The sequence below is a fragment of the Antennarius striatus genome, chromosome 21 (genome assembly GCF_040054535.1).
Source record: "Antennarius striatus isolate MH-2024 chromosome 21, ASM4005453v1, whole genome shotgun sequence".
NCBI lineage: Eukaryota > Metazoa > Chordata > Actinopteri > Lophiiformes > Antennariidae > Antennarius > Antennarius striatus.
The window spans coordinates 9,402,041-9,417,500 of record NC_090796.1 but is presented as its reverse complement, the minus strand read 5'-3'; the positions used below and the strand labels follow the sequence as shown (position 1 = coordinate 9,417,500).

At 41.7% G+C, this 15,460-nt stretch overlaps 3 protein-coding genes across 4 annotated transcripts in view; 1 reads left to right on the top strand and 2 right to left on the bottom strand.

Moving 5' to 3' along the window:
- The window catches only part of vkorc1 (vitamin K epoxide reductase complex, subunit 1), a 2,556-nt gene extending 622 nt beyond the window's left edge, over positions 1–1,934 (bottom strand). The window contains exons 1-3 of the mRNA XM_068306055.1: positions 1,654–1,934; positions 777–886; positions 1–576 (exon numbers count right to left, since the gene is read on the bottom strand). The exon at positions 1–576 is cut by the window's left edge and continues 622 nt beyond it. Coding sequence (XP_068162156.1) covers positions 365–576; positions 777–886; positions 1,654–1,823 — 492 coding nt within the window. The 5' untranslated portion in view covers positions 1,824–1,934 and the 3' untranslated portion in view covers positions 1–364. The remainder of the gene's footprint in view (positions 577–776; positions 887–1,653) is intronic.
- Positions 1,935–4,827: 2,893 nt separating this feature from the next.
- mapk7 (mitogen-activated protein kinase 7) lies at positions 4,828–10,743 on the top strand. Of its 2 annotated transcripts, XM_068306053.1 has the most exons (8): positions 4,836–4,921; positions 5,383–5,428; positions 5,872–6,149; positions 6,277–6,442; positions 6,584–8,109; positions 8,184–9,211; positions 9,466–9,596; positions 10,596–10,743. In XM_068306053.1, the coding sequence occupies exons 3-8, from the start codon at positions 5,876–5,878 to the stop codon at positions 10,741–10,743; spliced, it is 3,273 nt and encodes a 1,090-aa protein (XP_068162154.1). In that variant the 5' UTR covers positions 4,836–4,921; positions 5,383–5,428; positions 5,872–5,875. The 2 variants fall into 2 exon arrangements, with proteins under 2 accessions (XP_068162153.1, XP_068162154.1); XM_068306052.1 differs by lacking the exon at positions 5,383–5,428 and having other exon boundaries at positions 4,828–4,921.
- A 615-nt stretch (positions 10,744–11,358) lies between these two features.
- zgc:92313 (uncharacterized protein LOC436869 homolog) lies at positions 11,359–15,248 on the bottom strand. The gene is made up of 6 exons (XM_068306054.1): positions 14,924–15,248; positions 14,625–14,737; positions 13,652–13,731; positions 12,845–13,116; positions 11,816–11,976; positions 11,359–11,627 (listed from the first exon to the last, which is right to left on the bottom strand). Exons 1-6 carry the CDS (start codon positions 14,967–14,969, stop codon positions 11,376–11,378), a joined length of 924 nt encoding a protein of 307 aa, XP_068162155.1. The 5' UTR covers positions 14,970–15,248; the 3' UTR covers positions 11,359–11,375.
- Positions 15,249–15,460: the final 212 nt, after the last annotated feature.

The following is a 15,460-nucleotide window of genomic DNA, read 5'->3' as shown; positions in this document are numbered from 1 at the left end:
TCACTACCAAAGCTTCTGGCTAGAATTGTGCAACTTTGCTTTGCTGCTTGCAACTTTCCAGCAGAACAGCATTTGTCCACTTATGTGATCTTTGCTGTCATCACAAACTGAGGAGAAACCCACAACAGGTGAGGCTTTATTTATGTGTAAAGCTGTCAAAACACACAAGCATATACAAAATGACTGCTCTTTTTTCACTTGTACTTACAATTATCTTAGACGTCTGACATGCACTTCCAGTTTTGCTTCATTCAAAAGTCTTTACAGGTGTAAGCACATTACTGTAGGAGATCATTTTTATTTCAAATCCAGTGCGGCGCCAGCTCAGCAGACAAAATTGTTGTTAAATTTCACATGTCACATTTTATCCAGCCTTCTCTTTCATTCCCTCAATTGCTGTCCTTCGCTTCACATTGGTGAACAGCAATGCAAAGTTTACAACATATGTTGACACGCAGACCATGCAGAAATCCCCCAGAACAAAGGCCAGAATTGATGCAAGGTAGATGGAACCAGCAACTGACACCCAGGAGGAAAACACTAAAAACAGTGCAGCTCTTTTGGATACAGACAGTCCTGCAATAAACACAAACAATCCATCAATAAAAAACAAGAAACAGGAAATATTTGATAAACATGCTATATCTGATTAAATTTAATTTAAAGATGAAGTAATACAGAATTTAGCCTAAATACTGCGCCAGCCAATTTGAAGTATTTTGGCTAGAAACATCAGGCAGTAGTCTGTAATTTGAAGAAGACAATAGTAGATGTACCAAGGCCCATCTGCAGAGAATAAAATATGATGCCGAGCACACTGTTGGGCTGGTTCAGAGGGCTGTCTTGGGCAACAACGAACTGGAGCAAACCAAAGCCACGTCCCCATCTGCCACAAAAAATCCCAGAGAAACATGTCAGAACAACACATTTTGACAGAAAATAAAGTTAGAGTAAAGGTTGAAAACTGTAAGAACTACAAAATTCTACAAGATGAAAGTGAAGATGATGATGATGATAGTAATAGTAAGAATAATCAATTCAATTCAAAAATCTTTATTTGTCCTCAGAGGCAATTAGAGGCACATAGAGCAGCATTGGTACAAAAGGACATGCAGAGTGAAAAGAGCAAAAATCAGACTCAGAAAACCAACACTATCACTAAAATATACAATGAACAGAAATGTACAATATAAAAAAGTAGTGCAATGAGATAATTATATAAAAAAACAGCAGCACTATAAAACTATAAAGATATCCGTCAGAAACGTTTCTTTATTGTGGCAGCATTATGTGTGTTGTAATACACAGCGTAAACAATGTAAAAGTAACAGTGTAAACATAAACAGTGTAAAAATAAACGGTGCAAACATAAACATATACGCATTTACAGTTAACCACAGAAACTCTAGAGAGAATGTCACAGGAATGTCACTTTTTTTTTTTAATGTGTGGTGGTAAAGTTTTATAGTCTTAGTGAAGTATTTTTGTTGGACTTTAACACGTGGCAGTGAACTGGGCCGGACCTGCAACGAACACTAACATCTTACAAGCCAACCTTAGAACCTGGAAGATTCGGTCGTTACTCGGGAATACATTGAGGTCTGGTCCGGACGATTCAGCCGACAAACCTAGGTGTGGAATTCAGGGACATACCTGGAGGTAAAAACTTTGGAGCAGCTCACTGACTCCCCCAGATCGCACAGCGCCCTGTAATCTGGGTTTCTCTCTCGGGACAGCTCGACGTGAAGCGCGTAAACAGACAGAAATAAACCGAAAATGCACAGAAATATGCGTGCTTTTCGCTCCCATTTCGGAAATGCCATTACTGTTTGAGGGTACACTTGTAGGACACCTGCAAATTAATTTATAGGACTCCTGCGATCTTAGATGAATTATACCGGTCTGATCCCGGTTGTTTCCTCACCAAAGTTCACTTTGGGCGACGTGTTAAAAGTCAGATTCTTGCATTTGATTGGCCTGCTGTATTTCTGGTCGCTGTCTCTGATTGGATAGCAGGGATCCAGCTTTTGAGACAGCCAGAGAAATATTTACTCCGGACTTCAGGTTTACAGGGAAATGCTAAATTCTTCACCGTTCATGACGTACAGTACACACAACATAACCCTCAATATGGTACGCAATTTCTGCACAAACCGATGTTTGAACGCATGCCTAATGTGCCTCATCATTTATGGAAGAAGGCAGTATTGTAACTGATAAGTGGTTACTATGCACACTACTTATTATCACAACTGTAAATAGATAGATAGATAGATAGATAGATAGATAGATAGATAGATAGATAGATAGATAGATAGATAGATAGATAGATAGATAGATAGATAGATAGATAGATAGATAGATAGATACTTTATTAATCCCGGAGGAAATTGCATATATCCACTGCTCAGGCATTACTTAACAAATAATACTGGATAAACACCAGGAGAAAAGGAAACACTGACATCACAGGACATACCACAAGACATACATTACACTAACAGACAGGCACATGCAGCACTAACAGGACTTATATACTAAACTATAACTAAAATTATAAACAGTATAAAATTTAAAAATATTACAGTATTAAAATATAAACAGTATAAAATAAAATCTAAACAGTATAAAATTGAATTAAAATATAAAAACAGTATAAAAATAAATAAATAAATTTTATATATATATATATATATATATATATATATATATATATATATACAACAGTATAAAATTAAATTTAAATTAAATTAAATTAAATCCATTTTCAACCCCGTGCTGACCTCGCCACCTCCCCCCCGCTCCTCCTGAGAGAGTCATTGTACCCCCTGATGGCACGGGGCACGAAGGAGGACCTCAGCCTCTCTGTGGAGGCGCTGTGTGACAGCAGTCTGCCGCTGAAGGTGCTTCTCTGCTGGGAGAAGGTGGTGTGTAGGGGGTGCCTGGTGTTGTTCATGATGGCCTTAATTTTAGACATGGTCCTGCTCTCCAGAAGCATATCCACAGAGTCCAGGCTCAGCCCGACCACTGAGCCCGCTCTGCGGATGAGTCTGTTCAGACGGTCCATATCTCTTTTCCTGGCCCCCCCACCCCAACACACAATGGCGTATGACAGCACACTGGAGACTACGGACTGATAGAACATGAAAAGGAGCTTAGGACAGATGTTGAAGGAGGCCAGCCTCCTTAGGAAGTACATCCTGCTCTGCCCCTTCTTGTACACACAGTTGGAGTTGAGTGACCAGTCCAGTCTGCTGTCTAGCTGCAGTCCCAGGTACTTATAGTTTTCTACCACCTCCACCTCACTGCCATTGATGATCACCGGCTGTGGAGAGGGAGGTGCCCGCCGGAAATCCAGAACCATCTCCTTTGTCTTGGAGACGTTGAGCTGGAGCTGGTTCTGTTGGCACCACTCCACGAAGTCAGCCACCAATGCCCTGTACCCCCCCTCATCACCCTCCCGGATACATGCCACTATCGCGGTGTCATCGGAGTACTTCTGTATGTGGCATGTATCCGAGTTGTGCTTGAAGTCTGATGTGTAGAGGGTGAAGAGAATGGGGGATAGAACGGTCCCCTGTGGCGCCCCCGTGCTGCTGGTCACCATAGAAGACAAGCAGTCCCCCATACGGACGTACTGGGGTCTGTCCGTTAGGTAGTCCGTAATCCAGCTCACGAGGTAGGGGTCCACAGCCATGGAGGTCAGTTTATCCTGCAGGAGCTGGGGCTGGATGGTGTTGAAGGCACTCGAAAAGTCGAAGAAGAGCACTCTGACGGCACAGCCCCCGGCGTCCAGGTAGGAGAGTGTGCGGTGGAGGAGGTACATGACAGCATCGTCAACCCCAACCTTGGCCTGATAGGCAAACTGGAGAGGGTCCATAGCACCCTGCACCTGTGGACGCATGAGCTCCAGGACCAGTCGCTCTAGGGTCTTCATTACGTGGGAGGTAAGAGCGACCGGTCTGTGGTCGTTGAGCTCAGTAGGGCGTCCTTTCTTGGGTACAGGGACAATGCAGGAGGTCTTCCACAGTGACGGGACCCTCCCCAGCCGCAGACTGAGGTTGAACAATTGTTGCAGGGGGTCCCCTAGTTCCGAAGCACAGGCTCGGAGGAGTCTTGGGGAGACCTTATCTGGTCCAGCCGCCTTGTAGGGACGGAGCCTCCCGTGGAGGGAGGGCTATTGGAGGGCTAAATGGAGGGCTATTCTTAATTACTTTATAATTATATATATATATATATATATATATATATATATATATATATATATATATATATATATATATATCTTATAAAAAAATATTTTTATTGCTTTTTACGCCTGCGTTATGAGGGGTTAGTGTATCGAGTTCTTTTTAGACATTAGTTGTATACCATTTATTCTTTCAATTTCTTCTTTCTTCATTCAGTCTTCATCCACTTATCCGAATCCGGGACACGGGTATGAGCTGGAGTCTGTCCCAGCTGACGTCGGGCTGGAGGGTGGGGTACTGTCCATTCTTAACAAGTCCCCAATTCATTCAGACAAACATTCACTCACAGTCATACCTACAGTTGGTTTAGCGTGACCAATTCTAGATATCATATAACAAATACCATGAAACATATAAAAAAATACATTATATACAAAAAGAAAATATATGAAGGTTTAAATCCAGACAATTTTTTTTTCTATTCATTTTTTTTTTTGACCGAGCAAAGACATAATTGATGAGAACCTGCCTCTATCCTCCCCGCTTCGACGTTCGCTGATCCTATTGGATGATTCTGGTTTTTGGGCGGGTCATCCTCTGCTCCTATTGGTCTAGGACATGACACTCAGCGTCAACACGGAACCGTGCGAGGAAGCAGCTGACAAAAACAAGACACCCGGACGACTACAGGATTAAAAACACCACCACGGATGTTGTGGTCGGTTCATAAGGTGACAATCAAGCCAGTTATTTGAAATCTGAATGAGTTTTTCCCCCGTTTGGTTTTATAACCCGAGAAAGACATGCTTTTACTATGTACGTTCCTAGAAAGCCTGAGCTCCAGGTAACAACGTTAGCTTACGCCCCTGTGGTAAGTGTGGGGAATGCTGCGTGTGATTTGTAAAAGCTGGCGAAATAATGCCTTTATATCAACGAAAGGGAAGATCACCATTTACTTGTTCCGTGTCTATTTATTTCTTAGCAGATCACAGAATAATTTGAGAGGTATTTTAAGTGAAAGCCACAGTTTTTGGCCATCTCATTTACGGGCCTTGCGTTTTTGTAGTTGCTAGTGACGCTTTGTTTTCTCTTCATCTGTTTTAATGTTAATTACCTATAATAATTCCAGGTTGTGTATAAACGATTACAAACCATAACCTTACTGTATTTCTGTATTTTTGTACCTACGCAGTCCATGCTTGACCACCTGAAGCAACACCCCACCTGTGCGGTGTTAGGTATCTACAGGGGGCGGGTAGCAATTGTGTTTGACTCTTCATTAGCAGATAGTATTAATCCGTAGTTTTGTAAGCATGTTTTAAATGAAGCTGAGGATATTAAAGAGTCACTAATAGTTATTTATGTGCAATATTTCTTATTATGTAAAAAATTTAATATTTTAGACAGTTGGAAACAATTGTTCAACATTGCTGAAAATTGACTGAGTTATTTGACTGTCAAAATACTTATTTATACTATTACATTTGACGTGTTATCAATAGTGTAAAAAATCCCTTTGATAGTGTGTTAATTATTTGAACTTTATTACCCAACCCTACTTGTGTCAAATAAAAGACAAAAACATCATTAAATATATACAATAGTACATGTAGAAAAGAAATTTAACTGCATACGCACGGCAATGAATAAATATCACATTGCTGTTTTTGATTCTTTGCAGAAAAATGTCATCTGAGGAGAGTGGGGAAGGTAAAAATGGTCAGCCTACGGCCATGTCTCAAAGAATGGCCACTGTTAAAAATGGAGAAACCCAGGTCCAACCTGGTGTCCCACCAGCAGAAGGCACCACAGACACCAGCACGACAGCAAAAAACTTGGCTTTGCTTAAAGCGCACTCTCTGAATGTGAAGTTTGATGTCGGTGAGGAATACGATGTTATAGAAACCATTGGCACAGGGGCTTACGGCGTTGTTTCATCTGCCAGGAGACGGGACAACGGTAGGGATGATTTCACAAACAGATAGCTCAGTGTGTGTTTACTGCAATCCTCAATGCTAAAACTGGAAATTCCGTTGTACACCTTACCCTGTTGTGCATTTTAAAAAATGTTTTCTTAATTTCATAGGCCAGCAGGTGGCGATAAAGAAGATCTCCAATGCATTTGAGGTGGTGACAAATGCCAAAAGGACATTGAGAGAGTTGAAAATTCTCAAGCACTTCAAACATGACAACATAATTGCTATCAAAGATATCCTGCAGCCTAACCTTCCTCACTCTGCCTTCAAGTCGGTGTATGTATGAAATACTCTTGCAAAGGAATGAAGTTCCTTTGCAAAATAGTTTTTTCCATGCAAAATAGTTTGTTTCTGAGGACCATCAACCATATCTGTTACTCGTGGAATAAGGTATTTTATAACTTCTTGTGTTTGCAGGTATGTGGTGTTGGACCTGATGGAAAGTGACTTGCACCAGATCATACACTCTGCCCAAACACTGACCTCAGAGCACACCCGCTACTTTCTGTACCAGCTCCTGCGTGGCCTCAAGTATGTGCATTCTGCCAACGTCATCCACCGTGACCTCAAACCCTCCAACCTGTTGGTGAATGAAAACTGTGAGCTGAAAATCGGTGATTTTGGCATGGCAAGGGGTCTGAGTTCACACCCCGAAGAGTCTCATTCTTTCATGACAGAATATGTGGCAACTCGATGGTACCGTGCTCCTGAACTCCTACTGTCTTTAAATCATTATAGCTTGGCCATTGACTTGTGGTCTGTGGGCTGCATCTTTGCAGAAATGTTGGGGCGCAAGCAGCTTTTTCCTGGGAAGCATTATGTCCACCAGCTCCAGCTCATTTTGTCTGTGTTAGGAACTCCTCCTGAGATGTTGATTGGCGCTATACGGGCTGATAGAGTACGCTCCTATGTCCAGAGTCTTCCGTCACGGTCGGCAGTGCCTTTGGCCAAACTGTATCCACAAGCTGAACCAGAAGCTTTGGACTTGCTGGCGGCCATGTTGCGCTTTGACCCTCGTGAAAGAATTAGTGTAACTCAAGCCCTGGAGCATCCGTACCTGACCAAATATCATGACCCAGATGATGAGCCACTTTGTGTGCCAGCATTTGACTTTGAGTTTGACAAGCTTCCAATGAACAAGGAACAAATTAAAGAGGCAATACTGATGGAAATCCAGGATTTTCATCAAAATAAGCAGACCTGTCGCCAACGACTGCAGTTCAGACCTTTGGTGAGGGAGAACGGTAGAACTCCAGCACAAAGCGGTATCCAGTGCAATGCCCAGTCTTCCAATGTTAACTTGAATGAATCAACATTGGGTCCAATGGGAGGACACCCACAAGCAGCACAAGTGAAATCCCAGCAGCAAGAAGAACGCACACCAGCAGATGCAAACCATACATTTACACATCAGATGCAAACCTTCAATAAGTCTGCATCCCTTTTAGAAGATGTCCCATCTCATGTGACCCATAATCTGCCTCTGCTTTCGAAAAGCGAGAGTGGCCCAGTTGATGTGGACATGCCTAGTGCCAACTCAGATAGTGGTCAGCCGGAAACTATAGATTTAACAACACCAGTGTCTAGTCAGAACACTTCATCAGAAACAATGAGAGACAGTGAAGTACAAGAGCAGCTAACCAGCAGTCAGGCTCCTCTGACTCAACCCACCCAGAGCCAGTCTGTGACCCAAGCTCACCAATCCATTCTTACGACAGCACATACCATGACCCCCCTACCCGCCACTGTGCCTTCCCTTTTTCTATCTGTGGCACAGGCCCAGTCATTGTCTCAGTCCCTTTCACAATCTCTGACCAAGACTGCCAGGCCTCCTACGGGTGCAGGAGAAGGAACCAGAAAAGATGGAGCCATTTCAGAGGACACCAAAGCTGCACTTAAAGCAGCTTTACTAAAATCAGCTCTCAGAAATAAAGCTAGGGGTGGTGAGTTGTTTTCCACGTCTTCCGATTTTTCATTCTTCAATTGCCTTCATCATAATTCGATATCTTTGTTGCAGATGGGGGCACCTCTGCTGTGGGAATTGACGTCTGTGCAGGAGGCGGTTTATCATCCTCCCTGTCTTCTGCTGCAGAACATCGTCGGCCTGTCACGGCACAGGAGCGTCAACGAGAAAGAGAGGAGAAAAGAAGGAAAAGGCAGGAACGGGCAAGAGAGAGGGAGAGGAAAATGAAGGAAAAGGAGAGAAGGGAGGGAAAGCAGGGGGACTCGCTGGGTGGAGTTTTGCTGAGCGACAACGACAAAAGCCTTTTGCAGCGTTGGACAAAGATGATGGACAGAGGCAATGAGAAATCTCAGATTCCTAATGATGATGGAGCAAGTAAGGACTGTAGTGTGAACTTACACCAGTGTTTAGCTCTGGCTGATAACACTCAAGGAGCACTGAACAATATTATAAACAAAGAGGCAAGGAAGTTTCAATCTAATGAACAGATAATTACTCAAATTAAAGATAACCAGCAGGGCATGTTTCAAACTCCCAGCGCCCAGCAGCCACTGCTTTTCTCCCTGAGCCAGAGGAAGCCTCCAGCAGATATGGTTGTGGCTGCAAACGGAGGTTTAGATGTGATGACTGTCACTAGTGGCTTTGTTAAGAACAACATCCTCAAACCTCAGAGCGGAGGCAATGAACGTGGTTTCAGCTGTGTGGGGAACTGGAGTAGGGAGCAATTAGAGACAAAGCCACAACGACCACAACCAAACAAAAAACCACAGCCCTCCATGTCAAGTTTTCTCCAGCCGCAGCTCCAGCCTCAGTGTCAGCCTGACCCTCAGCCTCAACCGAATGTGGCTATCAGAGGTCAAAATAATCAGTCTAACACCTCCACTGCAGTTGCTGGGCAGACAGAGAAGTTGTGTTCCTCTGGAGGAGACAAATCTGGACCACAGCCCACAAACCCTCTCTGTGGGGTTTTAGGAGTGTCGTCACAGCCTCATCCTAGTTTAGGATTCACAGATACTGGACAGCAGGGGCCCTCCATAGCACCTGATATCCACACAGTAACACTACAGCTCTCCAAGTCACAGGTGTGCCTCCAGTTTCATTTGCTACTTTGGGATTTTCTTAAATATTCTTTTCACTTCTCACAGGTAGCATTTTACCAAAGAAGCTACCATGCCTGACAAAAGTATGAACAAAGTTTCCTATTAAATGTAACTGCAAGCTGTGTCCAGACTAGTTCTGTATATACCAGGCTTAAAATTCACAATCTAATTGCCTAGATCTAATCTTAAATGTACAAATTTCAGTTGACCAAATATTCTCCATTTTTTCCCGTCAGGTAGAGGATGTTTTACCTCCAGTATTCTCCGTCACCCCTAAAGGCAGCGGGGCTGGGTACGGCGTGGGCTTTGACCTGGATGACCTTCTCAACCAATCTCTCACAGATCTGCAACACTGTGACCGGGACAGGTAGGGTTCATTTACATACGGCCTTGGTTGAAAAGACTGTTTAACTGATGAAAAAATTCCTGATACCTGACAAACTAGACTTTGATTTGTAGAGCTTCATGTATTCATGTCAGACAATTATCTCAATTCTGTGGATTTGGTAGTTGTTTTTTTTTACAAGACATTTTAGTGCAAGAGATGCAAGTCAAAATCCACAGTCTGAGGCTAATACAGAGCTGCAGGACTCACGTTGAGATAAGTGGATACAGTTACAAAATAAACACTCTGTTAATCAGTTACCAGATTTTTTTAAAAAATCAGCTTTATTTGGTTTAACAATCTCAGCAGTGTTGTGTAGACAGTTTTATGTTGGCATGTGATCCAGGAAAAAAATTTCCATTGCAAAGGTATAAAAAGTTGAGAAATAATTGTCATTTTTCAATTACAATATAATTAGATTCTGTTAGACTATTTCATTGAAATACAATCAATGATTAAATTTTGATAAATGCACTTTAAATGGTTTGTGGTTAGATAGCTTTGACCAAACACTAAAAAACGAATGAAATTTGAACTGATATTTCTCATGTCAGTTCAATAGATCATAGGTCCTCCCCAAACATGATTTTAGATATAGAATTAGGTTTGTTGTGGATAAACAGTATGTACAGGACATTTATTTGCTATATATAACATTTTTTTTTGCTGTTGTTCAGTAAAATACAACTCACTTTCCCTCATTTTAAAAAATCATCCTCATAAGTTAAACTAATGGACACAGATGTTACAAAAAGGACAATGCTCAGCATTTTTCACAGTTCAGAGATACTTACAAGATTGTAAATGTGGAAAACGCATCTACTACTCTTTACAGTTAAAATAAAACATTGATAGGAAACAAATTGTGTAGATTTGGTGTAAGGAACTTAAAAAAAACCCTGATTTTCTGCATTGGACCTCTATTGTGTTCTGTAATGAAAGACAGTCACTCACAATGCCATTTATATTTTTCTTCCTCAGTTACGACTCGGCCCCTCTCTCAGCATCCCTCTTATCTGATTGGAGTGAGGTTCACCGCATGACTCCAGCTGATCTGGAATCACTGCAGCAGGAGCTGCAGCTCGGCTCTCCCATGATCCTCTCTGATACCATTCCTTCTGATGCCTGACGCTCCCTCCCTGGGATTTATAAGATAACACTTGGATTTGTGTAACTGTTCTTTTTTTAGCATATAAATCTTGACAGATCAAGGTAATTTAAAAGCTTGTTTTTTTGTAATTGGCACTAAAAAGCAGTCTCTTTTACCATTAAGACATTTCTTTATAGTAAAGAAAGCTGTGTCATCACCTGTCTCTTCTTCAATAATGACTCAAAATTACCTTAAAACTTTAAGACATGCTTAAAGTAAGAATTCAATAATTAGCATTTCTGATGTCTACAAATGGAAAAAAAAGATTTCATGATACCTTTAAAGCATCACTGAAGTTTGAGTACCCACAAGAAGATATCCAACCCCAAATATCAGATGTTGAACTGAGCACTGATTTGATTTTAAGAATGAAAGTAACAATTTAATTCAAATACAAAACGCAGTTTATTTAACTCATTCTTTTTTAAAATACAACCTACAAACTACTTTGAATCGATGCTCATAAAGGACGAATTTTTAAAAAGCATAGTTATATTACATTGCATCAATATTTCTTCACGTACAATTCAGGCACTCTTTTCTAGTTTTAATTTTGCAAATGCAATTGATCTTAACTGATTTGGCATCGCACTTCAAAATTTTCTGTCTTATCAGTGAAATAGGATCACTAGAGTTGACAGACAACTGTACAGCACAGCAGTCATCTCATACCAGTTCCGATTAGCTCTCCCAAACAGCTGGATCCCGGGCACAGTGCTTTTGATGAAGTCTGAGTAGCTGGTAAGTCTGGTATAAACACCTGGTTGATTTTCACGAGCACAGTCCAGTCCGAAGCTCACCACCCCAGCCTGCACCCAGGTCCCATTTACCATCTTGCAGACGAGGGGTCCTCCTGAATCACCCTGAAAAGATGACACAAACACACATTCAACCTCAACCACTCTGAGGTACTAAAATGAAAGCGTTCCAACCTAGATGATGGATTGCAGCATGGTTTCAGTTTGAGTCGTGCTTACTGTTTGATTCTTCTATGCAAGTGAGTGGTGTTCCATGTAAACAAAGCAATGTAAAACAGCTGAGCCAATAGTACCTGGCAGGAGTCCTTGCCGCCCTCCTGGAGTCCAGCACAGATCATGTCAAACAGGATGTCCACCTGTTCGACTGGGTTCAACTGGTACATCGCCTGGCATGAACTCTGGGAAATGATTGGCACTTGAACTTCCTGCAGAGTCCCAACTCCTGGCAGAGGGACTGAGGAGAAGACAGAACATGAAAAAATTTGATTAGAATTCATTCAACCTAGTATGATTGAAAAGATTCCCTTGCAAGATGTTCTCTCATTGAAAAATTCATTGTTTTGGATAAATGTTATAGAGAAGGTGATAAATGTTCAGTCACCTTAAAACCAACTTTACATGGAAAAGTTAAAAAAAAAAAAAATTTTAGAAATGAAGTAGAGCTACTACTCAGTATAATTACCTTGGCCTCTAACGTTTAATATAAAGGGTAATTTACCTTTATTCTAGACTTATTGGAACCACTGCAGTTAGTGAACACGGGAGTTCACTATTCGATCAACGGTTTGAGAAAACTTATGTTCCATTGATTGGGAAATGTTTAAATTTGGTCTGCTGCACTACATGTTAAATCGGTCTACATATCTTTATCGGAAAACTCAATCTATATTGTGAGCAATATAGAGCAACAGACTATACGCTATTATGGTGTGATGTCTGTGGGATCAAAAAATTGCAGTTTTAATTATTTGAATTGGTACTTTTTCTAGCATTCTTTGTGTAGCAACTCCATTTACACACTGAAATATACTGTAGATATAACATCTGTGGTAACCCCCCCCCAAAACCCCCCCACTCCTTTGATGATATCTCTGCTGTATGATTCAAAGCATACAAAATTTTAAAATTAATAAAAATGCCCCTAAGAAAAAGTACACAACATTGTTGATGTTCTTATCTTTCACATAAATACAAAGGATAAATTATTCCCTTATTAGCATGTCAGACAGAAAATGAATTGGGCTTTAAGAGTTATGTAAAACTTTAAATTGACGAGTAAAAGCATTCTCCATACATGCTAACACAATGAGAGGAAGCCTTACCGTTATCACGAATGTTACCCCAGCCGGTAACATAGCATGGCATGCCAGCTGGGAACAGGGTGCCAGAGGAGGGCAAACAGATGGGACTGACATAATCTGACCAAGTTACTGGGCTGGACAGCTCCACCAACGCCAGATCGCCCCCCCTGTGAGGTTCCACATAGCCTTCTGGAATCACCACCTTTCTAATCCTGTGACTTGACTCGTGCAAGTTGAGTCCATTCAGTTGGTACCGGCCAGCGTAGATGATGTACGAACTCACATCAGATGGACTGAAAGCAAACAGATGGTGAATGAAACCTGCTGCCTAACTGGAAATGTGAGAGCCTTCCGTTTTATAGCGACAAAGGGGACCAGAATGTCTCTATGCCCTGCGCATGCTCTGTATAATGAGTTTAAGATTAACCACATTCCTGTGAAAGTAAAAAGGTCTTGTTCACATGCAGTTTAAGTTCAGCACATTCTGGCCCTCACACAGCGATCTGAACGTCAGTGAATCACATTGATGAGGAACGGTCCTCAAGATTTTGTGACAAATTGTGAGAAATTGAGAAGTTATAAAATATCAGTCAGATATAAAAAACGATGGGGCTGCATTTATTAAATATCTAAGATGAAAAAGACAATTCATCACATTCTCCTTGAAGAGACTGATTTTCCTGAAGGGCTTCTACAAAATTTAGGTATTTAAGAATTTCAATCATGTGATTTGAGCATCATGGATCATAATCGAAGCACGGTGCCTGTGGAATTGAGCTTACACGTGACTTCGCTTGCTGATTTATTACATGAGGAGCATTGTCTTACTTCGGGAAACAATGAGCGGCTGATAGAACCCACTTCTCTGTGATGATAGAGGCTCCACAGATATGACCAGAAGTCTGTGTCTGAAAGCAGAGGGGCGTAAAAATGTGAGTCATCTCTGCATCACAAGCAAAGCCCTCCATCAGCAGGTCAGTTTCATACACCAGACCTGGACTACACCTCAACACACATGCAGCTGGAAGGAGCATTGTTCAGTCACACTGTGTTTTAAAATTTTTAAATGGCTCAACAAAAGTATTGCAAGTGCTTTCCCCATATAAGACAAAATTGTAGCCCATTCCTCAGGGGCAAAAGCCTCCAGTTCTGGAATGTTCCAGGGTTCAGGTGCTGCGACCACCTTCCTAAAACAAATCAACTACAGAACATCAATAATATTCAGTTTTGGCCATTATGACGGCCTCATCTGAACGTTCCATTGATTCTTCTGAAACCCACCCTAGGTATATTTATATTTGGGATCATTGTCTGATAGGAATGTACAGTTTCTCTTTTTGTCCTTCACAGAAGGTGAAGTATTTTCTCCTAGGATGTCCTGATACTTGACAGAATCCCTCTTATGCTCTTACATGCTGTGGGTTTCTCAAGTGAGGATGTAAAGCAGCTCAAAGGCATCACTGAGACACTGTAGGCACGGTGTTCTTTCGAGCTTCGCTCTTCTTCTTCCAGCAGACATGCTACTGATCCACAATCATACAAACATCGTATTGTTTCGTCGTTCCAAAACACAGCATCCCAAAACCTGATTTGCGCTACTGGAGGTTATTGTGGGTCAGCTTATTGTGAGACTGCAATTGTCAGTAATAGAATAGAGAATAAAAATCTATTGTACTATTGAAATTTAAACTGTAAATATCTAAATATTTTGCCGATAAATCTAATGTACATCAAGTGTTGCAGAACTGTACTTTGGGGTATAACTACAGGATTAGAGCTGAAGCCCTGCTGAGGAACACACCTGTACATCCACCTGCCAGGGCCAGGCCCCATCCATGGCGTCCATCCCACCCACAATCCTGTTCAGCTGTAGCGGTGGTCGGCCACATTTTTGAGCGGAGGAGGCCAAAACACCTGAAATACAGTAGAAATTACATTTCTGATTAACTGTAACCGTGGCAATTTGACTTTTTTTGTACAATTTGAAACCGGTTTAGTGGGCAATCTGATCCCAGGTATCTGTGTTTTACAGGTGGACAAAGAACCGAACAAACGACAAAAGAAGGGAGGAGACAGGAGGGATAAACGGATCATACTCACCCATCACGCAGAGAAAAATGGTGGGGAATTTTGAATTTAGCGACATTCCGCGTAAAGTCGCAGCAGTTATCACCTAAAAATCGTCTACCACAGAGCCAATGATTATCTATGACATGTAAATCATCAGGTAAATTCTTTCCACACCGTTAGTTCCACCTCTCCACTTCTACTGGTAGGCCTTATTTGGACTAGTGGCAGTGGGATAGAAGAAGTAAACAACAAATTACTACTAATCGATAAAATCACTTCTTCGAGTGATTTACCGTCGACTAAATTTCCCAACGAACTCCTTCCAGGAAGGAATAAGGTTCCAGGTTGTCACCAGGAGCGGGTTACCTGTGTGCGCCACCTACACCCAATCAAATCCTTTGTCCCGCCCTCGTAGTCCAGCTGAGCCAATGAAATCAAGGGACATGATTACAAACAAATCCTAGTTTCTGTATTTTTTGGAGACAGGTCCGTCACCGCTTCTCGTCTCCGTGAAATTGAAGTCTGTTGGTCATTATTCCATTCATATTTTCATGGAATACTTTGGAC